The sequence below is a fragment of the Hyla sarda genome, chromosome 1, assembly GCF_029499605.1.
Source record: "Hyla sarda isolate aHylSar1 chromosome 1, aHylSar1.hap1, whole genome shotgun sequence".
Lineage (NCBI taxonomy): Eukaryota > Metazoa > Chordata > Amphibia > Anura > Hylidae > Hyla > Hyla sarda.
Window position 1 is genome coordinate 149045716 of NC_079189.1, and position 25885 is coordinate 149071600.

At 45.1% G+C, this 25885-nt stretch overlaps 1 protein-coding gene across 2 annotated transcripts in view; it reads left to right on the forward strand.

The window, feature by feature from the left end:
• Positions 1-13696: 13696 nt before the first annotated feature.
• Positions 13697-25885, forward strand: part of SLC10A7 (solute carrier family 10 member 7) — a 222689-nt gene continuing 210500 nt past the window's right edge. Inside the window, exon 1 of one of the 2 annotated variants that reach the window (XM_056562846.1) lies at positions 13697-13755. Coding sequence is in view for 1 of the 2 variants with exons in the window: in XM_056562845.1 (XP_056418820.1) it covers positions 25395-25494 (100 nt within the window). In the remaining variant the exon portion in view is untranslated. Of the gene's footprint in view, positions 13756-25089; positions 25495-25885 lie in introns of those variants that run through there. The other variant, XM_056562845.1, reaches the window with a different exon arrangement.

The following is a 25885-nucleotide window of genomic DNA, read 5'->3' on the forward strand; positions in this document are numbered from 1 at the left end:
TAAGGTGGCTTTCGTAGTCAGTCTTCTGTCCGGAAAAGCCCTGTCATGGGCCACACCGCTCTGGGACCGCAATGACCCCGTCACTGCCTCTGTACACTCCTTCTTCTCGGAAATCCGAAGTGTCTTTGAGGAACCTGCCCGAGCCTCTTCTGCTGAGACTGCCCTGTTGAACCTGGTCCAGGGTAATTCTTCCGTTGGCGAGTATGCCGTACAATTCCGTACACTTGCTTCAGAATTGTCCTGGAATAATGAAGCCCTCTGCGCGACCTTCAAAAAAGGCCTATCCAGCAACATTAAAGATGTTCTGGCCGCACGAGAAATTCCTGCTAATCTACATGAACTTATTCACCTAGCCACTCGCATTGACATGCGTTTTTCTGAAAGGCGTCAGGAACTCCGCCAAGATATGGACTCTGTTCGCACGAGGCGTTTCGTCTCCTCGGCTCCTCTCTCCTCTGGTCCCCTGCAATCTGTTCCTGTGCCTCCCGCCGTGGAGGCTATGCAGGTCGACCGGTCTCGCCTGACACCTCAAGAGAGGACACGACGCCGTATGGAGAACCTCTGCCTGTACTGTGCTAGTACCGAACACTTCCTGAGGGATTGTCCTATCCGTCCTCCCCGCCTGGAAAGACGTACGCTGACTCCGCACAAAGGTGAGACAGTCCTTGATGTCTACTCTGCTTCTCCACGTCTTACTGTGCCTGTGCGGATGTCTGCCTCTGCCTTCTCCTTCTCTACAGTGGCCTTCTTGGACTCTGGATCTGCAGGAAATTTTATTTTGGCCTCTCTCGTCAACAGGTTCAACATCCCAGTGACCAGTCTCGCCAGACCCCTCTACATCAATTGTGTAAATAATGAAAGATTGGACTGTACCATACGTTTCCGCACGGAGCCCCTTCTTATGAGCATCGGATCTCATCATGAGAGGATTGAACTTTTGGTCCTCCCCAATTGCACCTCGGAGATTCTCCTTGGACTTCCCTGGCTTCAACTTCATTCCCCAACCCTGGATTGGTCCACTGGGGAGATCAAGAGTTGGGGGTCCTCTTGTTCCAAGAACTGTCTAAAACCGGTTCCCAGTAACCCTTGCCGTAACTCTGTGGTTCCTCCAGTAACCGGTCTCCCTAAGGCCTATATGGACTTCGCGGATGTTTTCTGCAAAAAACAAGCTGAGACTCTACCTCCTCACAGGCCTTATGATTGCCCTATCGACCTCCTCCCGGGTACTACTCCACCCCGGGGCAGAATTTATCCTCTCTCTGCCCCAGAGACTCTTGCCATGTCCGAATACGTCCAGGAGAATCTAAAAAAGGGCTTTATCCGTAAATCCTCCTCTCCTGCCGGAGCCGGATTTTTCTTTGTGTCCAAAAAAGATGGCTCCCTACGTCCTTGCATTGACTACCGCGGTCTTAATAAAATCACGGTTAAGAACCGCTACCCCTTACCCCTCATCTCTGAACTCTTTGATCGCCTCCAAGGTGCCCACATCTTCACTAAATTGGACTTAAGAGGCGCCTATAACCTCATCCGCATCAGAGAGGGGGACGAGTGGAAAACGGCATTTAACACCAGAGATGGACACTTTGAGTATCTGGTCATGCCCTTTGGACTGTGCAATGCCCCTGCCGTCTTCCAAGACTTTGTCAATGAAATTTTTCGTGATCTGTTATACTCCTGTGTTGTGGTATATCTGGACGATATCCTAATTTTTTCTGCCAATCTAGAAGAACACCGCCAGCATGTCCGTATGGTTCTTCAGAGACTTCGTGACAACCAACTCTATGCCAAAATTGAGAAATGTCTGTTTGAATGCCAATCTCTTCCTTTTCTAGGATATTTGGTCTCTGGCCAGGGACTACAGATGGATCCAGACAAACTCTCTGCCGTCTTAAATTGGCCACGCCCCTCCGGACTCCGTGCTATCCAACGCTTTTTGGGGTTCGCCAATTATTACAGGCAATTTATTCCACATTTTTCTACCATTGTGGCTCCTATCGTGGCTTTAACCAAGAAAAATGCTGATCCCAAGTCCTGGCCTCCTCAAGCAGAAGACTCCTTTAAACGACTCAAGTCTGCCTTTTCTTCGGCTCCCGTGCTCTCCAGACCTGACCCTTCCAAACCCTTCCTATTGGAGGTTGATGCCTCCTCAGTAGGAGCTGGAGCTGTTCTTCTACAAAAAAATCCTTCCGGGCATGCTGTCACTTGTGGTTTTTTCTCTAGGACCTTCTCTCCAGCGGAGAGGAACTACTCCATCGGGGATCGAGAGCTTCTAGCCATTAAATTAGCACTTGAGGAATGGAGGCATCTGCTGGAGGGATCAAGATTTCCTGTTATTATCTACACCGACCACAAGAACCTCTCCTACCTCCAGTCGGCCCAACGGCTGAATCCTCGCCAGGCCCGGTGGTCTCTGTTCTTTGCCCGATTTAATTTTGAGATTCACTTTCGTCCTGCCGATAAGAACATTAGGGCCGATGCTCTCTCTCGTTCCTCGGATGCCTCAGAAGTTGATCTCCCTCCGCAACACATCATTCCACCTGACTGCCTGATCTCCACTTCTCCTGCCTCCATCAGGCAGACTCCTCCAGGAAAGACCTTTGTTTCTCCACGCCAACGCCTCGGAATCCTCAAATGGGGTCACTCCTCCCATCTCGCAGGTCATGCGGGCATCAAGAAATCTGTGCAACTCATCTCCCGCTTCTATTGGTGGCCGACTCTGGAGACGGATGTTGGGGACTTTGTGCGAGCCTGCACTATCTGTGCCCGGGATAAGACTCCTCGCCAGAAGCCCGCTGGTTTTCTTCATCCTCTGCCTGTCCCCGAACAGCCTTGGTCTCTGATTGGTATGGATTTTATTACTGATTTACCCCCTTCCCGTGGCAACACCGTTATTTGGGTGGTCGTTGATCGATTCTCCAAAATGGCACATTTCATCCCTCTTCCTGGTCTTCCTTCTGCGCCTCAGTTGGCTAAACAATTTTTTGTACACATTTTTCGTCTTCACGGGTTGCCTACGCAGATTGTCTCGGATAGAGGGGTCCAATTCGTGTCTAAATTCTGGAGGGCTCTCTGTAAACAACTCAAGATTAAATTAAATTTTTCCTCTGCATATCATCCCCAGTCCAATGGACAAGTAGAAAGAATTAACCAGATCCTGGGTGATTATTTGCGACATTTTGTTTCCTCCCGCCAGGATGACTGGGCAGATCTCCTTCCATGGGCCGAATTTTCGTATAACTTCAGGGTCTCTGAATCTTCCTCCAAATCCCCATTTTTCGTGGTGTACGGCCGTCACCCTCTTCCCCCCCTCCCTACCCCCTTGCCCTCTGGTCTGCCCGCTGTGGATGAAATTTCTCGTGACCTTTCCATTATATGGAGAGAGACCCAAAATTCTCTCTTACAGGCTTCTTCACGCATGAAGAGGTTCGCGGATAAGAAAAGAAGAGCTCCCCCCGTTTTTTCCCCTGGAGACAAGGTATGGCTCTCCGCTAAATATGTCCGCTTCCGTGTCCCTAGCTACAAGTTGGGACCACGCTATCTTGGTCCTTTCAAAATTTTGTGTCAAATTAATCCTGTCTCTTATAAACTTCTTCTTCCTCCTTCTCTTCGTATCCCTAATGCCTTTCACGTCTCTCTTCTCAAACCACTCATCCTCAACCGTTTTTCTCCCAAATCTGTTCCTCCCACTCCTGTTTCCGGCTCCTCGGACGTCTTCTCGGTCAAGGAAATTTTGGCTGCCAAAAAGGTCAGAGGGAAAAATTTTTTTTTAGTAGACTGGGAGGGTTGTGGTCCTGAAGAGAGATCCTGGGAACCTGAGGACAACATCCTTGACAAAAGTCTGCTCCTCAGGTTCTCAGGCTCCAAGAAGAGGGGGAGACCCAAGGGGGGGGTACTGTTACGCCGAGCGCTCCGGGTCCCCGCTCCTCCCCGGAGCGCTCGCTTCACTCCCTCCGCTGCAGCGCTCCGGTCACGTCCTCTGACCCGGGGCGCTGCGATCCTGCTGCCAGCCGGGATGCGATTCGCGATGCGGGTAGCGCCCGCTCGCGATGCGCACCCCGGCTCCCCTACCTGACTCGCTCCCCGTCTGTTCTGTCCCGGCGCGCGCGGCCCCGCTCCCTAGGGCGCGCGCGCGCCGGGTCTCTGCGATTTAAAGGGCCACTGCGCCGCTGATTGGCGCAGTGGTTCCAATTAGGGTTTTCACCTGTGCACTTCCCTATATTACCTCACTTCCCTTGCACTCCCTTGCCGGATCTTGTTGCCTTAGTGCCAGTGAAAGCGTTCCTTGTGTGTTCCTTGCCTGTGTTTCCAGACCTTCTGCCGTTGCCCCTGACTACGATCCTTGCTGCCTGCCCCGACCTTCTGCTACGTCCGACCTTGCTTCTGCCTACTCCCTTGTACCGCGCCTATCTTCAGCAGCCAGAGAGGTGAGCCGTTGCTAGTGGATACGACCTGGTCACTACCGCCGCAGCAAGACCATCCCGCTTTGCGGCGGGCTCTGGTGAAAACCAGTAGTGGCTTAGAACCGGTCCACTAGCACGGTCCACGCCAATCCCTCTCTGGCACAGAGGGTCCACTACCTGCCAGCCGGCATCGTGACAGTCCCATCTGCTGTGCTGTAATTAAACCCTCTCCACGTGATTAACACATAGATGCATCTAGACTTGTTCGGTGCACAGTCAGCCCCACAAGGTAAGTGTTCATTCTGATAAGGCTGGGTCCACACTACGTTTTGTCCCATACGAGAGCGCATACGGCAGGAGGGAGCTAAAACCTCGCGCTCCCGTATGTGACCGTATGCGCTCCCGTATGCCATTCACTTCAATGAGCCGACCGGAGTGAAACGTTCGGTCCGGTCGGCTCATTTTTGCGCCGTATGCGCTTTTACAACCGGACCTAAAACTGTGGTCAACCACGGTTTTAGGTCCGGTTGTAAAAGCGCATACGGCGCAAAAATGAGCCGACCGGACCGAACGTTTCACTCCGGTCGGCTCATTGAAATGAATTACATACGGGAGTGCATACGGTAACATACGGGAGCGCGAGCTTTTAGCTCCCCCCTGCCGTATGCGCTCCCGTATGGGATGGAGAATAGAATCCCTCTGATCCTTGAACGGTCCAACTTGTTTTATTATAAGCAGGTGTGATGCATAGGCAACAATTGTTTTGCTAGGTATAGCTTCTTCACAGCCTCAACATGAAGCTATTATCCCCATACAGAGAACAACTTTATTAACACAAACACACTAATAACAATGTAATAAAACCACTACTAACATGTATTGGTAATGCAATAGGGAAATAGCATAAGCACAGTAAATAATGTAAATCTATGACTCATGGAGTGAATAGATGTGATATTATGTAAAGATGTGAATGTCTTGCATATGTTCAATCCCAAAGGGCCGAGGGCTTCTGTCCTCATATCTAATTGGTTACAGTCACACAGCATAAACTACATAAGAAGTTCTACATTTAAAAAAATTCAGTGTCAGTTCACACTGGCCCAGATGAATGTACTGTAAGGCTGCATTCACACCATGTTTTAACTATATGGGGACCGGATCCAGCTGGGGTCGGGAAAACCGCGTGCTCCGGTACCCCAGCCGGACCCGGAGCCCTTCTCATTCATTGAACTACGGTTTTAGGTCCGGTCACAAAACCGGATAAGGGTGAAAAATGAGCCGACTCCAGGCCGCTTATTCAAATGAATGAGAAGGGGACCGGGTTCGGCTGGGAGCACCCAGTTTTCCCAACCCCCCAGTTGGATCCGGTCCTCGTGTAGTTAAAACATGGTGTGAATGAACCCTAATTCTAAGAATTGAGTGAAGAAGCACCAACTTCCACATCTGTGGTTACCCTCAGGTGCCAGCCTCTGCAACCAGCTCCTATGAGACGAAGCCTCCAGCTGCATTTACAAGGGAATCCCTCAGGTTTTTACACCTACCAAAAGGCACCAACAGGTTATGACTAGCTTTTAACGAATAGATGGGGTTGTTTGCCACCCCATGCCAGTTCTTGTGTATGGCTTTTCTGATGATGTCACTCATCTAGCTATGCCTAAAAATAAAGGAAAAGCTATCTTTACTACGACACTTTTTCTGTGATGCAGAAGTTGATATTGTTTTTTATTTTTAGCTTTCGCCATGGCATTTTTAATTAAGGGGGCAGGATAACCACATCCCTCTGGTTTTTATACTGATCGCTGCCTGTTCGTTGAACAAATCACTATTGATCCGTCTCAATTTGAAAAATTGCCCATATGACAAAGATTTATATTTTCTGGATGATAGCTGTCTTGAAGCAGTGTGTTTGTTGGAAGCAGTAGTTATTTTTAAATTTATTTTTTAAACTGTGGTGTGAATAGTACCCTCAATGAGAGATACAGTAACTTCCTATTGTATTGCCAATATCGGCTAATAATGTTTTTATTACATTGTTATTATTGTGTTTGTATTAATAAAGTTGTTTTCTGTATGGGGATAATAGATTCATGTTGAGGCTGTGAAGAAGCTGTACCTAGCAAAACAATTGTTGTCTGTGTGTCACACACCTACTTATAATAAAAGAAGTTGGACTGTTCAAGAGTGCTGAATCGATTCTTTTCTCCATTTTTGCTAGACAATGAATATTCACAATCCGTGTCGGACTGAGGACAAAGCAGGCTTGACGTCAGTGTGCACCTGAGGCTTGGAAATGCCCTGTGTGGACCAAGCTTGCTAATTTGCTTAAAATGTAAAACAGGAATAGCAAAAGATCAGTGACACGGAGAGAACGGTAAGTATGATTTTATATCAGTGTCACCTGCACTACAAGACTGTACCAACATGTTTGTGCAGGTGATACTGATGACAGATTCCCATTAATTCGCAGTTCTCCTAGAGCTGATGGGTTGAGCTCCCTTTTTCCCCCTCCATAGACTTTTATTGCTTGTCTTGTAAACACAAGATGAAGCTGAGCTGATTTTTAGAGAAGATTTAAGCAGTAGACAAGAGATCATTTAGCAGTAAATATAACTGTTTAACTAACTTTCATTAAAGAGTACCTGTAATCAAACTATATTTTCTAAACTAACTCAGATTATGTTCCCTAACTACTCCTAACACCCCTCCTGCCCTTAAAGAAAATTTCAGAGCTTTAAAAAGCTGTGTATTATACCTTTCTCTTGCTCACATTGTGAGAGATCCCGGCAGGAGAAAGTGGGCATTCCCCGGCAGGCATGATGTCACTGAAGCCTGCGAGAACTGTACCTCACCATTCCCCGCACACACTTCCTAAGTTTGGTCTCCTGCCAAGACGAGAGGAGACCACACTAATGTTTGACGTTGTGGCAGGGAACAGAACAGAGCCACCTAGTGGACATTTATTCAATCACATTAAAAACATATAAACGGTTGAAAATTTTATCAGCAAGTAAATAGCAAGGTGTGTTATAATTACATTAGGAACAATATATTAAACATTTTGTTTGGTGACAGGTCCTCTTTAACTCTTTTTTGGAGGGATAATGGGAAAAATATATTTTAAATGTATGCTGTTTACAGTGCGGTAAAAGCATTGCTATTATATATCATTTATAGTCATTTATCTTACATAATCTATTGGTAGGGGAATATATAAATAATTGTATTTTTTTGGGGGGGGGGGTGCGAAAGTGGATATTGTATTATAATTTCTTTTTTTTAACTTTTATTTTTTACTTGTCCCACATGGGGACTTTTAAAAGCAATCTTCTGATAACCCATATAATAAACTGCACTACCACATTATTGTGCCGTGTATTATACTTGTCAGCCTAATGCTGACAGACAAATCATACAAACATGCCTCTGCACAGTGGCATATACATGTCAGGCCTGAGGACCTTCAGAAGGGCCCAGCAACCATGGAAACCCATCAGCACATAGCGGTCATATTGCCAGGCTACAGGTGGGTTGGCAAGGCTCAACAGATTCAGATTCTTTATATGTTGTGTTTATAATTTGACTGCAGCATGTAAGAGATTAATCTATCAGGATGGGAGGCTTCTGTGGTTCTGAGCAGGAGCTGGACTGTCTTGCAAAGGTGCACTGGTAGTGGGTAAGGTGCAAAATACATTGGTTTTCTTTGTTTTGGTGCAGAAAAGTTGCAGTTATGTAAACAGTGTAGCTAACATGCTAAACTGTTTAATCGGTTGACGACACTGCTATCTGGGCTTTTATGATGAGCCTGGTATATTTATGACACGTGCTGTTACTATAATATGAAGCGTGTTCAGAAGTACTGGCTGCTCTCAGCATTTAAAGGGGTTATCCACCATAAGGAGATTTTAGTACGTACCAGGCAGACAGTAATGGACTTGCTTAGGAAGAATCAGCATTTGTCTTGGGGCTAAACAGATATGTTGTGAGATTAACATAATACCGTGGTTAGCATTTTGTAAACTGGTATTTCCTTTTTGAGTTTTCTTCTTTGACTACAAATCCCAGAATTCCATTTTCCTCCCTCCCACACATCAGCCACCCCACCCACTGAAACATAAATGAGCTGCATCCATTCAAAAGACCTGTGGTTTTCAATCAGCGTGCTTACAGCTGTTGCATTAGTTGCAGATTGATCTCTCTCTCACCAAGCGATCGCTCCACCCAGCTTGAAGCAGACAGGCTCCCTGTCATCAGCTGACTAGTGAGTCAGGTCTCGGCCGCATTGCAACCTGGGAAAAATCTGAGACAACATTCATTTTGTATGCTGTTTAAAATAAATATTGGGGTGAAAATCACAGAAGAATTGCAAGAAAACTGTCACACACAGGTACAGACACTATATTATGAACTACACTAACTTTACAGCCCCTGTAGCATAGTCAAATAAAAAAAATCCTGGAATACCCCTTTAATAGGTTTGTGAAAGGAGCAACATGTGCCATCTCTCCAATTGTCATCCCTGCAATGTGCTGATCGATTTTAGGGGTAGCCATAGGCATTCTGAAGGCTTCTGTGCTAGCCACAGCCAATCTGCTAATAGAGTCAGCTTCAGAAAGACTCTTCTAGCAAAGATCACCCCTCATTGATCAATGCTATGCAAAAGCATAGCATTGATCTATATAAGCAATCAAATGGTTGCTAATAAAATTTCCTTAGAGGGACTTAACATGTGCAACATGTGTTTAACCCTTTAAGGACCAAGGGCATACCTGTACGCCCGTGGGAATTTCCGTCCTCGCCGATTGCCGGTCGGGGACCGGACCGGGATGACTGCTGATATCTATCAGCAGGCATCTGGTTCCAATGCCCAGGGGGGTCCTGAGACCCCCCATGTCGGAAATCACCGCAAATCGCCGGGGAATTCACACCGGCATTTTGCGGCGATTCTAGGTCATACGGGTCTCTGGTGACCCGGAAAATAAAGGGGATCGGGGTTGTCCGAGACACCCACGATCCCCCTAAAGGGAAAGGAGTAAGGTGGCAGGGGTGCCACCCCTCCTATGCCTGCTATTGGTCGGTGAGACGCGACTGACCAATAGCAGATCAGGGGTAGGGGAGGGGTTAAAGTTTGGTTCCCCCGTTCTGCCCACCCACAGTAGTCCAGGCAGAATGGGTGTACCGAAGGTGACCGGCGCCAGAAGTCCACTTACCATCGGCGATGCGGCGGCAGAGGATAGCGATGCTCAGGGGAGCGGCAGAGGATGGCGATGCTGCGATCCTACGGAAGCCGGTGAGTATACAGTGGTCTCTAAACTGTAGTCCTCCAGATGTTGCAAAACTACGACTTACAGCATGCCCAGAAAGCTGTTTGCTGTTTGGGCATGCTGGGATTTGCAGTTTTGCAACAGCTGGAGGGCCACAGTTTGGAGATCACTGTGCAGTGGTCTTTAAAGGGGTTGTGCGCTGCCCTGACTTTCGGAGCTCTGCTCACAGCGTCCGGAAGTTCATTACTCCGAATGCTGTGTGCGGGCTTCCGTGTTCGCGGCCGCTGGGCGTGACGTCACACCCGGCGGCCGCGAACACGGAAGCCCGCACACAGCATTTGGAGTAATGAACTTCCGGACGCTGTGAGCGGAGCTCCGAAAATTAGGGCAGCGCACAACCCCTTTAAACTGTGGCCCGTCAGATCTTGCAAAACTACAACTCCCAGCATGCCCAAACAGCAAACATCTGTCTCGGCATGCTGGGAGTTGTAGTTGCATACCTCCAGCTGTTGCATAACTACATCTCCCAGCATGCCCTTTGGCAATAAGTACATGTTGGGAGTTGTAGTTTTGCATCAGCTGAAGGCACACTGTGTGCCTCCAGCTGTTGCAAAAGTACAACTCCCAGTATGTACGGTCTGTCAGTGCATGCTGGGAGTTGTAGTTTTGCAACAGCTGGAGGTTTGCCACCCCCCCCCATGTGAATGTACATGGTACATTCACACGGGCGGGTTTACAGTGAGTTTCCTGCTTCAGGTTTGAGCTGCAGCAAATTTTCCGCCGCAGCGCAAACTCCTAGCAGGAAATTCCCCGTTAACCCCTGTCAGTGCGAATACCCTAAAAACACTACACTACACAACACTAACACATAATAAAGGGTAAAACACTACATATACACACCCTTACACTGTCCCCCCACTAATAAAAATGTAAGCGTATCATACGGCAGTGTTTCCAAAACGAAGCCTTCAGCTGTTGCAAAACAACAACTCCCAGCATTTCCAGACAGCCACTGACTGTCCAGGCATGCTGGGAGTTTAGCAACAGCTGGAGGCACCCTGTTTGGGAATCACTGGTGTAGAATACCCCTATGTTCACCCCTGTGCAATCCCTAATTTAGTCCTCAAATGCTTATGGTGCTCTCTCACTTCGGAGCCCTGTCGTATTTCAAGGAAACAGTTTAGGGCCACATATGGGGTATTTCTGTACTCAGGAGCAATTGAACTACAAATTTTGGGGGGATTTTTCTCCTTTTACCCCGTATGAAAAGGAAAAGTTGTGGTCTACACCAGCCTGTTAGTGTGAAAAAATTTAAATGTTTACACTAACATGCTGGTCTTGCCCCATACTTTTTATTTTCACAAGAGGTAAAAGGAGAAAAAGACCCCTAAAATTTGTAACGCAATTTTCTCCTGAGTATGGAAATCCCCCATATGTGAGCGTAAAATGCTCTGCAGACGCACAACAGGGCTCAGGAGTGAGTTTGCCCTATGTACAGTTGAGGCCCCAACAGGTGTTAGACAAATTTTTGTTAATGTTGGATGGGAAAATGAAAAAAAAAATTTTTTCAATAAATTGCTGGTGTTACCCTAAATTTTTTATTTTCACAAGTGAAAATAGGTAAAAAGACCCACAATTTTTTTTATCCAATTTCCTCCGAGTAAGAAAATTTCCCATATGTAGATGTAAAGTGCTCTGCGGGTGCACTACAATGCTCAGAAGAAGCGCCATTGGGCTTATGGATAGCAATTTGTCCGGAATTGAAGGCCACGTGTTTACAAAGCCCCCATAGTGCCAGAACAATGGACCCCCCCAACATGTGACCCCATTTTCGAAAAACAACACCCCTCACGTAATGTAATAAGGGGTACAGTGAGCATTTAAGCCCCACAGGTGTCTGACAGATTTTTGGAACAGTGGTCCATGAAAATGAAAAATGTTATTTTTCATTTGCACAGCCCAATGTTCCAAAGATCTGTCAAACGCCAGTGGGGTGTATATGCTCACTGCACCCCTTATTACATTACGTGAGGGGTGTAGCTTCCAAAATAGGGTCACATGTGGGGGGGGGGGTCCACTGTTCTGGCACCACTGGAGGCTTTGTAAATGCACATGGCCCCTGACTACCATTCCAAACGAATTCTCTACGGATACTGGAAGCCTGTGCTAGTATTTCTCCTGCGGTGTTGCTATAAGTGTGTGAAGAGTGGGAGAAGAGGGTTGCATTGACAATCCAATACAATGGGCAGCACATTGAAAACATGTTATAAGTGGTCAGAAACTTGTGAATAACTCATGAAAGAATAAAGTTACGTTAAACAAAGTACATAATTGTTTTTCTTGTGAAATTCCCAATAAGTTTGATGTGTCACATGACCCTCTTCCTATTGAAAAAACAAAAGTTGGTTTCAAAATGGCCGACTTCAAAATGGCCACCATGGTCACCACCCATCTTGAAAAGTTTCCCCCCCCCCTAACATATACTAATGTGCTACAAACAGGAAGTTAATATCACCAACCATTCCCATTTTATTAACGTGTATCCATATAAATGGCCCACCCTGTATATATATATATATATATATATATGTCCACAAAGAAGCAGAATCGGCTTCTTTGAGGATATTACATTGGGGGTAGGTCTACCCCCGAAGCTGAGCACCCAAACGGATCCGGAATTCTGTTTCACGGTGCTTCTCCTTCCTCTCCTTTGTATATGTGTATATATATATATATATATATATATATATAGGTATTGTTTTAATCGGATTGGCCCACAGAAGATAACATGCCACTTTTACCATAAAGTGCACCATGTTTGAACACATTTTTACCCCAAAAATAATAAAAAAAAAAATGTTGCCATTTATTTTATGGTAAAAATTAAGACACACTCATATTGCTCTCTAGATTGAAAAAAATAAAAGAGTTATGACTCTGCATCCTCAAGGCTCAAACCCACTGTGTCCTTAGGGGGTTAAGCAACTCCACTAAAGTTAATGGGAGTTACGCAATTGCATAAAACAGCTGGCTTCACTCTTTTTGGCTTCCTAAACTCCTCATGCCAAGAACCGAAGACACTTTTACCCATCCCCTACAAACTTACCAAAACCACCACGTTCTACTGCTAAGTAAAGGAGCAGTTTGCACAAGCAGCATTTTTGTTTTTACAGGGGTAACAATTTATTCAGAGATAAGCTGAATGAAATTCCCCTATAATCCTCCTATACTTTATCACTATGACATCTGGACTTGATTTGGGTTTTGTTAGCAGTAACTGTAAGCAATAATATTTAGTTTCCTGTTGTTTTACTGTCAGCATGTACCATTGCTCCTAATAGTACGTATTCATTTACACTGATCCTTGTCCCAGTGGAGCTTACCATCTAAACTCTAAACATCAATATACATAACAGCTTGTGGGTTACGGAGATCAATACATTAGAAATGAGGCTTGAGGGAGACTAAACCATCAAAGCTCTAGTCCATATGAATGCCTATAGGCAATAATGTCAAATCTATAGAGACAGAAATGAAGAAAATTACATTGCTAAAAGTGTAAATCAGTCGATAGATTAGATTATTTTTTTATTTCATTTGTAGGTTGGTCATTTTTTTGGGTCTCTTAAAGCAAATTTGTCATCTGAATAGGCTGCCTCAATGTACTTAAAGAGAAATTGACAGCTATTTCACCTGCACTACACCCTGGGTTATAGTGAGGGTGAATAGCTGTAAAAAGCGGGGTCACTTACGGTACATTTATAGGTTCCGTTTTTGTGGCCATTTCTAAATCAGCTGGCATTGTGCAGCTTTGCGCAATGGAGGAGGGGAGTCGGCTAGCCGAGCTGCCATGCCTCATTAATATTCATTCCACGGCCCGCCCCCTATTGTGACATCAGAGCCTGTAAGGGGGTGAGTGGTGAGAACTCTGCTCCTCGGCTGTGACATCACGGAAGCGGGCGTGCCTGGGAATGAATATTAATGAGGCAGAGATGCTCGGCTAGCCGACTCCCTGCCTCCATTGCACACAACAGTGCAATGACAGCTGATTTAGAAACGGCCTGAACTCCGGAAATACGGCACCTATAAATGTAAGTGACCACAGTTTTTACAGCTATTCACCCCCCACTATAACCCAGTATATTGGGTGTAGTGTGGGTCACATAGCTGTCAGTTTCGCTTTAAGGGCAGCATAGTACAGGAAATGGTTTGGCTAACAGGAGTGATATAAGTCATACATACATTAATGGGGTTATCCGGCTAAAGAGCAGCACCCGCCTTCTATGCCGGGCTGCGTCTCCAGTCTCGGAAACCTCTTTGTATCCGGGACTGGGGACATGACATAATGCCTGTCACGATGCCGGCTGGCAGGAGGTGGATCCTCTGTGCCAGAGAGGGATTGCGAGGACCGTGCTAGTGGACCGGTTCTAAGACACTACAGGTTTTCACCAGAGCCCGCCGCAAAGCGGGATGGTCTTGCTGCGGCGGTAGTGACCAGGTCGTATCCACTAGCAACGGCTCACCTCTCTGGCTGCTGAAGATACAGAAGATAGGCGAGGTACAAGGGAGTAGGCAGTAGCAAGGTCGGACGTAGCAGAAGGTCGGGGGCAGGCGGCAAGGTTCGTAGTCAGGGGAGATAGCAAAGGTACTGGTACACAGGGTATAAACACACAAAGAACGCTTTCACTGGCACTAAGGCAACAAGATCCGGCGAGGGAGTGCAAGGGAGGAGACTAGATATAGCCAGGGAACAGGTGGGAACCAATTAAGCTAATTGGGCCAGGCACCAATCATTGGTGCACTGGCCCTTTAAGTCTCAGGGAGCTGGCGCGCGCGCGCCCTAGAGAGCGGAGCCGCGCGCGCCAGCACACGACCGCAGGAGACGGGAACGGGTAAGTGACCTGGGATGCGATTCGCGAGCGGGCGCGTCCCGCTGTGCGAATCGCATCCCCAACGGCCATGGCAGAGCAGCGCTCCCGGTCAGCGCTGACCGGGGAGCTGCAGGGAGAAGGACGCCGTGAGCGCTCCGGGGAGGAGCGGGGACCCGGAGCGCTAGGCGTAACAATGCCATGCCCCCTTGTGACATCACGCCACACACCCTCCTCCCCTCCATAGAATGCGGGTGCTGCATGGAGATCACGGGGGTCCTAGTGGTGGGCCCCCCGCGATCAGACAGCTTATCCCCTATCCTAGCATAAATAACACTGCATAAGAGTGTAACCCCTTAAGGACTCAGCCCATTTTCACCTTAAGGACTCAAAACAATTTTCGTTTTTGCACTTTTGTTTTCTCCTCCTCCCATTCTAAAAATCATGACGCCTTCAGTTTTGCACCTACAGACCCATATAAGGGCTTGTTTTTTGCGTCACCAATTGTACTTTGTAATGACATCACTGGGCGGAAAGCTATAAGAAAACTTTTTTTTTTAGCAATTTTGCTCATTTTGGGGGGTTTGCTTTTTATTCAGTGCACTTTATGGTAAAAATAATCCATTATCTTTATTCTGTAGGTCCATGCGATTAAAACGATATCTAATTAATAGAGTTTTTCTATTATTGTACTATAAAAAAAAAAAGCTAACTTTATTGAACAAAATTGGTAGGCATAAAACCTTTTCTGATCCCTATAACTTTTTATTTTTCTGTATACAGGAATGTATGAGGGCTAATTTTTTGCGTTGTGATCTGTAGTTATTATTATTTTTGTTTTGATAGGACTTTTTGATCGCTTTTTATAATTTTTTTTCTAATATATGATGCAATGAAAAAATCTGTATTTTTGGTGTATGGTATTTTTTTACATTTATACCATTTAACGTGCGGGATCATAAACATTTTATTTTAGTAGTATGGACATTTACATATGTGACAGTACTAAATATGTTAATTATTTTTCTTTTTGCAAAATAGGAAAAATTCATTTTTTATTAGGGGGGGGGGGGGGGGGGTTTATATAATTTTAGAGACTTTCTTTATTTTTTTATTTCAGACTTTTTAAGTCCCTATAGAGGACTTGTATGTGCCATTAGATTGCATTCACTGTATGCCTATGGCATAGCATTACACAATGTGATTGGTGATCCACTGATATAGCCTGGCTATGCCAGGCTACATCAGTGAGCCTGCGATCGGCGGCAGGTAAGGGGACCCTCCTACTCCATTTTAGATCATGTTGCAGGGGATTGGTAAACGCAGGGGTTTGGCAAGCTCCTCTAAGCTACCGCAGATTTTTACTCTCACTTTAAATGCTGTGATCGGCATTGATCACGATGTCTGAAGGGTTAAATGACTGGTAGCCGACACCCCCCTGCTCTGAAGCAAGCGCAGCTCCTGCGCTCACTTCAAAGCCACTCAAAGGGGTACTCCGGCCCTAAGACATCTTATTTCCTATCTAAAGGAATTATATCCTTATTTCCTATCTTAGTTCTATTGGGATATCTGATCGCGGGGGTCCCCCCACTGCAATCTCTCATGCAGCACCCACCTGTTTCAACTGCACAAAGCGGTGATCGCTCTATGTCTGAAGACTCACAACCGTCACGCCCCCTCCCATAGGCTTGCATTGAGGGGGCAGGGCATGATGTCACAAGGGGGCAGAGTCGAGATGTCACACGAGACGTCACAATACTCTGGCCCCATGAGTTTTCAGACACGGAGTGATCATCGCTTTGTGCAGCTGAGACAGGTGGGTGCTGCATGAGAGATTGCAGGGTGCCCCAGCGGCGGGAATCCCGCGATCAGACATCTTATACCCTATCCTTTGGATAAGGGATAAGATGTCTTAGGGCCGGAGTACCCCTTCAACGCGTTGGGGCGTACAGGTAGGTCCTGCGTCTTTGAGTACAAGAGTATGAGGGCGTACCTGTACACCCTGCGTCCTTAAGGAGTTAAAGTTGTCCATACACATCAGGGAAAATTTGACCAAACCCATGGATTTTGGTAGAATTGGTCAGCTACATAATAACATGTATGCAGATGTCCTAAGTCTCCCCCAATGATAGATCTTGGTAAAGGGAAAGAGGGATCTGGCATGTTTCAGTATAAGCCTGATAATTTTTTCCCATAGGAGACAAGCAACTGATGGAATTGTCTGATGGTAGCGTGTGAGGGAATTGGGTCACCTTTAAGGGGTATGATCATGGGGGTCCCGCCCCTGGGACCCCCTGCGATCCCCATGCAGCACTCGGCATTCCGTGATGGGCTGCTGCTCCAGTTTCGGAAACCTCTGTTTCCAGGACTAGAGACATGCTGCCACGCCATGCCCCCTCCATACATTTCTATGGGAGGGGGCGTGATGGCCCATAGACATGAATGGAGGGGCATGGCATGACATCACAAGGGGCATGGCGTGACGTCTCCAGTGCCGGAAACACAGAGGTTTTTCAAGACTGATGCAGCAATTTTGTTGCACCGGTCTCGGAAAACCGAGTTTGGACAGCTCATTCATTTACAACTGGTACATTCCTTAGTTCTATTGGGATGTTGCCTGGTTTGTGAGGGTGTACCACCTAGAGGGACTTAAGCCCAACTTGTAGAAACCAAAGACGATCCACGTACCCATTAGAGCTAAGGGCTTGATGGTGTCCATTCTATGGCTAACTCATCAAGGATCAAGGACTTGTGAATGACTATTCAAGATGGTCTGCTTCTGAGATCATTTATGCATGCCCACAACCTGTGCAATACAAGGTACTGTCCAATGTGTCCAACCAATGAGGAAACTTTGCATCTCTTTTTGGCGTGTCCATTTGCACACTCTATTGGACGCTCTGGAGAATAAACTAAAAGGTACGTTCACGTAAAAGATCTGCAAAAAAAAGAATTCTGCATATTTTGTGCAGCTGATTTTGCTACCCATTAACTTCAATGGGTAGCAAAATCAGCTGCAGAAAATAGGCAGCAGATTCTTTGCATGTGAACGTACCCAAAGTGCTAGAACCACTCACAATGCGCTGTCTCAATAAAAAGCAATGCATTTTCAAGCGGAATCCACAGAAACAATGAACCTGTTCATTGTTTTTGCAGATGCCAAAATCAGGATTTCCTCTGCCTGGGAAATTCCGCAATGTGCACAGTGCAGCAGAATCCCATTAAAATCAATTTCCGAGCTGAATTTTTCCGTCGGATTCCGCCGTGGGAACATGGCTTTACTACTCTGCCAACATTTGCTGGGCGCAGAGTATACTGCATAGTCGCTTACCTCCAGCAGGTGCTCACATTAACATTTTTAATGATCCGTGTTCGTCAGACTGCAGGAGCAGATACCTCTGCACACTTGTCATTGCACCTATACTGATAGCATAAAGTATGTGCAGATACAGGACATAAAGTATGTGCAGATACAGGACATAAAGTATGTGCAGATACAGGACATAAAGTATGTGCAGATACAGGACATAAAGTATGTGCAGATACAGGACATAAAGTATGTGCAGATACAGGATATAAAGTATGTGCAGATACAGGACATAAAGTATGTGCAGATACAGGACATAAAGTATGTGCAGATACAGGACATAAAGTATGTGCAGATACAGGACATAAAGTATGTGCAGATACAGGACATAAAGTATGTGCAGATACAGGACATAAAGTATGTGCAGATACAGGACATAAAGTATGCGCAGATACAGGACATAAAGTATGTGCAGATACAGGACATAAAGTATGTGCAGATACAGGACATAAAGTATGCGCAGATACAGGACATAAAGTATGTGCAGATGCAGGACATAAAGTATGCGCAGATACAGGACATAAAGTATGCGCAGATACAGGACATAAAGTATGCGCAGATGCAGGACATAAAGTATGTGCAGATACAGGACATAAAGTATGTGCAGATTCAGGACATAAAGTATGTGCAGATGCAGGACATAAAGTATGCGCAGATACAGGACATAAAGTATGCGCAGATACAGGACATAAAGTATGCGCAGATACAGGACATAAAGTATGCGCAGATGCAGGACATAAAGTATGCGCAGATGCAGGACATAAAGTATGCGCAGATACAGGACATAAAGTATGTGCAGATGCAGGACATGAAGTATGTGCAGATACAGGACATAAAGTATGTGCAGATGCAGGACATAAAGTATGTGCAGATGCAGGACATAAAGTATGTGCAGATGCAGGACATAAAGTATGTGCAGATACAGGACATAAAGTATGTGCAGATACAGGACATAAAGTATGTGCAGATGCAGGACATAAAGTATGTGCAGATACAGGACATAAAGTATGTGCAGATGCAGGACATAAAGTATGTGCAGATGCAGGACATGAAGTATGTGCAGATACAGGACATAAAGTATGCGCAGATACAGGACATAAAGTATGTGCAGATGCAGGACATGAAGTATGTGCAGATGCAGGACATAAAGTATGTGCAGATACAGGACATAAAGTATGTGCAGATACAGGACATGAAGTATGTGCAGATACAGGACATAAAGTATGTGCAGATACAGGACATGAAGTATGTGCAGATACAGGACATAAAGTATGTGCAGATACAGGACATAAAGTATGTGCAGATACAGGACATAAAGTATGCGCAGATGCAGGACATAAAGTATGTGCAGATGCAGGACATAAAGTATGTGCAGATACAGGACATAAAGTATGCGCAGATACAGGACATAAAGTATGCGCAGATACAGGACATAAAGTATGCGCAGATACAGGACATAAAGTATGCGCAGATACAGGACATAAAGTATGCGCAGATGCAGGACATAAAGTATGTGCAGATACAGGACATAAAGTATGTGCAGATTCAGGACATAAAGTATGTGCAGATGCAGGACATAAAGTATGCGCAGATACAGGACATAAAGTATGCGCAGATACAGGACATAAAGTATGCGCAGATGCAGGACATAAAGTATGCGCAGATGCAGGACATAAAGTATGCGCAGATACAGGACATAAAGTATGTGCAGATGCAGGACATGAAGTATGTGCAGATGCAGGACATAAAGTATGTGCAGATGCAGGACATAAAGTATGTGCAGATGCAGGACATAAAGTATGTGCAGATGCAGGACATAAAGTATGTGCAGATACAGGACATAAAGTATGTGCAGATGCAGGACATAAAGTATGTGCAGATACAGGACATGAAGTATGTGCAGATGCAGGACATAAAGTATGTGCAGATACAGGACATAAAGTATGCGCAGATACAGGACATAAAGTATGTGCAGATGCAGGACATAAAGTATGTGCAGATACAGGACATAAAGTATGCGCAGATACAGGACATAAAGTATGTGCAGATACAGGACATAAAGTATGTGCAGATGCAGGACATAAAGTATGTGCAGATACAGGACATAAAGTATGCGCAGATACAGGACATAAAGTATGCGCAGATACAGGACATAAAGTATGCGCAGATGCAGGACATAAAGTATGTGCAGATGCAGGACATAAAGTATGTGCAGATACAGGACATAAAGTATGTGCAGATACAGGACATAAAGTATGTGCAGATACAGGACATAAAGTATGTGCAGATACAGGACATAAAGTATGTGCAGATACAGGACATAAAGTATGTGCAGATACAGGACATAAAGTATGTGCAGATACAGGACATAAAGTATGTGCAGATACAGGATATAAAGTATGTGCAGATACAGGACATAAAGTATGTGCAGATACAGGACATAAAGTATGTGCAGATACAGGACATAAAGTATGTGCAGAGACAGGACATAAAGTATGTGCAGATACAGGACATAAAGTATGTGCAGATACAGGACATAAAGTATGTGCAGATACAGGACATAAAGTATGTGCAGATACAGGACATAAAGTATATGCAGATACAGGACATAAAGTATATGCAGATACAGGACATAAAGTATGTGCAGATACAGGACATAAAGTATGTGCAGATGCAGGACATAAAGTATGTGCAGATACAGGACATAAAGTATGCGCAGATACAGGACATAAAGTATGTGCAGATACAGGACATAAAGTATGCGCAGATACAGGACATAAAGTATGTGCAGATGCAGGACATAAAGTATGTGCAGATGCAGGACATAAAGTATGTGCAGATACAGGACATAAAGTATGCGCAGATACAGGACATAAAGTATGTGCAGATACAGGACATAAAGTATGTGCAGATGCAGGACATAAAGTATGTGCAGATGCAGGACATAAAGTATGTGCAGATACAGGACATAAAGTATGTGCAGATACAGGACATAAAGTATGTGCAGATACAGGACATAAAGTATGTGCAGATACAGGACATAAAGTATGTGCAGATACAGGACATAAAGTATCTTTTAGGGAAATTCAGAACAGACCCAAAGGCTATGTTCTGATGGCACATAAAGAGGTGTAACTAGTAGCCTTTGGGCCTCGATGCAAAATCTGCAACAGGGCCCCATGTGCCAATTATAATACTGTTCTCTTATAGGGGAAGATGTGCTTTGGGGTTCCCTTAGGCACCAGAGCCCCAGTGTGACTGCTACGCCCCTGGGCACGAATATGGGTTTAATGTCCGTAATATGGGTGCAAGAACTGGACTTCCATGGTTTATGTGGACAGAACTCTGATCGTCATAGGGTTCTGTGGATTGTAGTCTCCTTCACTGCCATCTTCTAGATGGATTAGTCAGGCGTCCCATTGACTTGCATGGGACTTCTAGAAAATATGTGTCCAGATTGTGATAGACTCAGGGGCTTGGTGGGAATTTATACACATATCCTGCCACCAGGACCATCATTGGAGCTACGCTTTCAAAGTATTGTAACTAGGGTTGCCACCTTTCTTGCAAAAATTATCGGCCATGCTAATTTGCTTAATGAATTATATATGCATAACATCACAGGATACACATATGCCGGAAAAATGTTGTCCTATTCTGACCCCTATAACTTTTTTTTATTTCTCGTTTTACGGGCCTGTATGAGGGCTAATTTTTTGCACCCCGATCTGTAGTTGTTAATAGAACCATTTTTATTTTGATGTGACCTTTTGATCGCTTTTATAATGAAATTCGGGAGTTGCAGTTAGTTACTAACTACAACTCCCAGCATGCCCTGATACAGCCTGTGGCTCATCAGCTGCCTCAAACAAAAACTACAACTGTCAGTATGTTGGACTATATAGCATCCTTTAACCCCTTAAGGCCCATTTTGACCTTAAGGACCAGGCCAATTTTATTTTTGCATTTTCGTTTTTTCCTCCTCGTCTTCTAAAAATCGTAACTCTTTTATATTTTCATCCACAGACTAGTATGAGGGCTTGTTTTTTGAGTGACCAGTTTTCCTGCGTAATGACATCACTCACTTTATCATAAAGTATATGGCGCAACCAAAAAAAATACTATTTGTGTGGGGAAATTAAAAAGAAAACCACAATTTTGCTAATTTTAGAAGGTTTTGCTTTCCCGCTGTACAATTTACGGTAAAAATGACATGTGTTCTTTATTCTGGGGGTCAATACGATTAAAATGATACCCATGATTATACACTTTTCTATTATTGTTGTGCTTAAAAGAAAATTGTATACTTTTTAACCAAATTAGCATGTTTAAAATCCTTCTATTTTGATGACCTATAACTTTTTCATTTTTCCCTATAAGCGGCAGTATGAGGGATAATTTTTTGCACCACATTTGTGTATATAAAACTTTTATTAATTTTTTAAAATTATTTTTTTGAATTATATTTTAATAGTTCGGACATTTACGCACGCGGCGATACTAAATATGTGTATTAATAATATATTTTTTTACACTTTATGGGGGTAAAATGGGAAAAAAGGACATTTTACATTTTTATAGGGGGGAGGGGATTTTTCACTTTTTTCCCACTTTTTACTTTCATTTTTACACTTTAACCCCTTAAGGACTCAGGGTTTTTCAGTTTTTGCATTTTCGTTTTTTCCTTCTTACCTTTTAAAATTCATAACCCTTTCAATTTTCCACCTAAAAATCCATATTATGGCTTATTTTTTGCATCACCGATTCTACTTTGCAGGGACATTAGTCATTTTACCCAAAAATCCACAGCGAAACGGAAAAAACACCATTTTGCAAATTTTGGGGGGCTTCCGTTTCTACACAGTGCATATTTCGGTAAAAATGACAACTTCTCTTTATTCTGTAGGTCCATACGATTAAAATTATACCCTACTTATATAGGTTTGATTTTGTCGCACTTCTGGAAAAAATCATAACTACATGCAGAAAAATTTATACGTTTAAAAATGTCCTCTTCTGACCCCTATAACTTTTTCGTTTTTCCGCGTATGGGGCGGTATGAGAGCTCATTTTTTGTGCGGTGATCAGAAGTTTTTATCAGTACCATTTTTGTTTTGATCTGACTTTTTGATCACTTTTTATTCATTTTTTAATGGTATAAAAAGTGACCAAAAATAAGCTTTTTTTGGACTTTGGAATTTTTTTACGTGCACGCCATTGACCGTGTGGTTTAATTAACAATATATTTTTATAGTTCGGACATTTATGCACGCGGCGATACCACATATGTTTATTTTTATTTACACTGTTTTACTTTTTTTTTATGGGAAAAGGGGGGTGATTCAAACTTTTATTAGGGGAGGGGTTAAATGATCTTTATTAACACTTTTTTTTTTTTTTTACTTTTTTTGCAGTGTTATAGGTCCCATAGGGACCTATAACACTGCAAACACTGATCTTTTACACAGAGTAGCCGCGATAGTTTCACTTTCGCTTCAGATGCGGCAGTTAGCTTTGATCGCCGCGTCTGAAGGGTTAATACAGGGCATCACCGCGATCGGTGATGTCCTGTATTAGCAGCGGGCCCCGGCCGTTGATGGCCGCCGGGACCAACCTGATATGACGCGGGGTCACCACGTGACCCTGCGGCATATCGCGGGAGCCGGCCGAGGACGTAAATATACGTCCTTCGTCGTTATGGGGTTAATAGTCCCCATAGGGGACTATCTATGGCAATCCTTTGATTGCTAATATTGCTCAGTGCTATGCATAGGGCATAGCACTGATCATTGTTATCGGTGATCTTCTGCTCTGGTCTGCTCGATCTCAGACCAGAGCAGAAGACCCCGGGCGGCCGGAGCAAGGTGAGGGGACCTCCGGCCGCCATGCTGGATGATCGGATCCACGCGACATCGCTGCGGGCAATCTGATGGGCCGGTATGAGGGCTAATTTTTTGCACCGTGATCTGAAGTTTTTAGCTGTACCATTTTTGCATTGATTGGACTTTTTGATTGATTTTTATACATTTTTTCATGACATAAAGTGACCAAAAATACTCTACTTTGGAATTTTTTTGCACGTACGCCATTGACCGTGCGGTTTAATTAACAATATATTTTTATAACTGGGACATTTCCACACGTGACAACATCACATATGTTTATTTTATTTACACTGGGTTTTTTTTAAATGGGAAAAGGGGGGAGATTCAAACTTTTATTAGGGAAGGGTTAAATGATCTTTATTCCCTTTTTTTAAAACTTTTTTTCTTCAATGTTATAGCGCCCATAGGGGGCTATAACACTGCACACACTGATCTTTTACATTGATCAATGGTTTCTCATAGGAAACCATTGATCAATGATTCTGCTGCTTGACTGCTCATGCCTGGATCTCAGCCACTGAGCAGTCATTCGGCGATCGGACAGCGAAGAGGAAGGTAGGGGCCCTCCTGCTGTCCTACAGCTGTTCGGGAGCCACGATTTCACTGCAGCGATCCGGAGCAGCCCAATGAGCTAACCGGGAGCAGTTTACTTTCATTTTAGAAGTGGCGCTCAACTTTGAAGGGTTGAAAGTTGAATGCGATCAGTGCGGCGCACTATTAGCCACGGGTCTCGGCCGGCCCGACCTGCTATGATGCTTGGCCACGGCATGGCCCCGCATTATAGAAAGGGAGTGGGTGGAGGGCATACAGGTACGCCCTCCGTCCCCAACAGGTTAAAGTGCTGGAGTTGTAGTTTTGCATCATCTGGAGGTCCGCAGGTTGGAGACCACTGCACTAGCCCATTAGTTCCCTATACCATTAAAGAAGGGAGGGCTCAATATTCGCGAATATGCGCATATGCGAAGAGCAGAGAGGGATGCAGTGATCACTGTGATGTGTACTGTGAAAAAAAAAGCGAATATTCATAATTGCGAATATATAGTGCTATTCGCAAATATGCTATATTCGCGAATAAAATTCGAATAGCGAATATTTGCGAGCAACACTAATAAGTATGAGTGTTCTCCCAATCCTCTCCTGACTGTAATAAACTGCATGTAAGAACTGCCTGTGTGAATCCAGTCTAACATATCAGAGCTGCTGCTGTTCTGGAGCCTGTGACAACCATATGCAGCGTCTCTATGAGGCCGAAGCAGCGCTGTATGTAGATGTTCCTTCCCGGTGAGGTACAGTCCCGCACACCGGCCGCCTGCTCCCCGCTCCAGTATCGCAGAGTCTGACAGTAGGATAGAGGTCCGCCCCGCAGCGCCTCCAGCAGCCTGTGTGTGTCGTGCGCGCCTATTCAGAGGTGCGCGGTAATGATGGCGGCGCGCTGGGAGATCTCAGCACTGGGTAGTGGTGCCTGCCCCGCTTGTATGAATTGAGCGCCTGTGCCTGTAGTGTGCACTGTGCCCTGGAGACCGGACGTGCCGCATGTATGTAGCAGAGAGACGTGTCACATAGCCCGGCGGAGAGTGCGCTAGATTCCACGGAGGAAGGGAACCGGCATCATGGGCCTACTGGAGAGAGTGCGGAAAGAGTGGTTCATCCTGGGCATCATCCTAGTGATCACCGCCGCCAAGCTAGAGCCCTCCATAGGAGAGAAGGGGGGTGAGTGTGGGGCTGTATACAGTGGAGGGAAGGGGGTGTGCTGACTACTACTCCTATTCTCCTCATTACTATACGGTATGTACATGTGACATATAGCCGGCCAGCTGGTACAGGACACAGTCCCGGAGCTGTAGTGACACGTTGCACAGCAGAGTATTAGCACTTCCGTGCCCTGTATCCCGTACATGGCAGCCTGCCAGCCCAAGGCTGGTATTCTACATTGCCTGGAGTATGACCCACACCATCCTCTTACATGATGAGTGCTGGAGTCCACAGGTCTGCTGGTGCTGAAATCCCCATCAGTGTCATAGTTCTAGCGACATACATGTAATGTCAGCTTTCCTGTAACATACTCATACATTGTATACTGTAACATACCCATACATTGTAT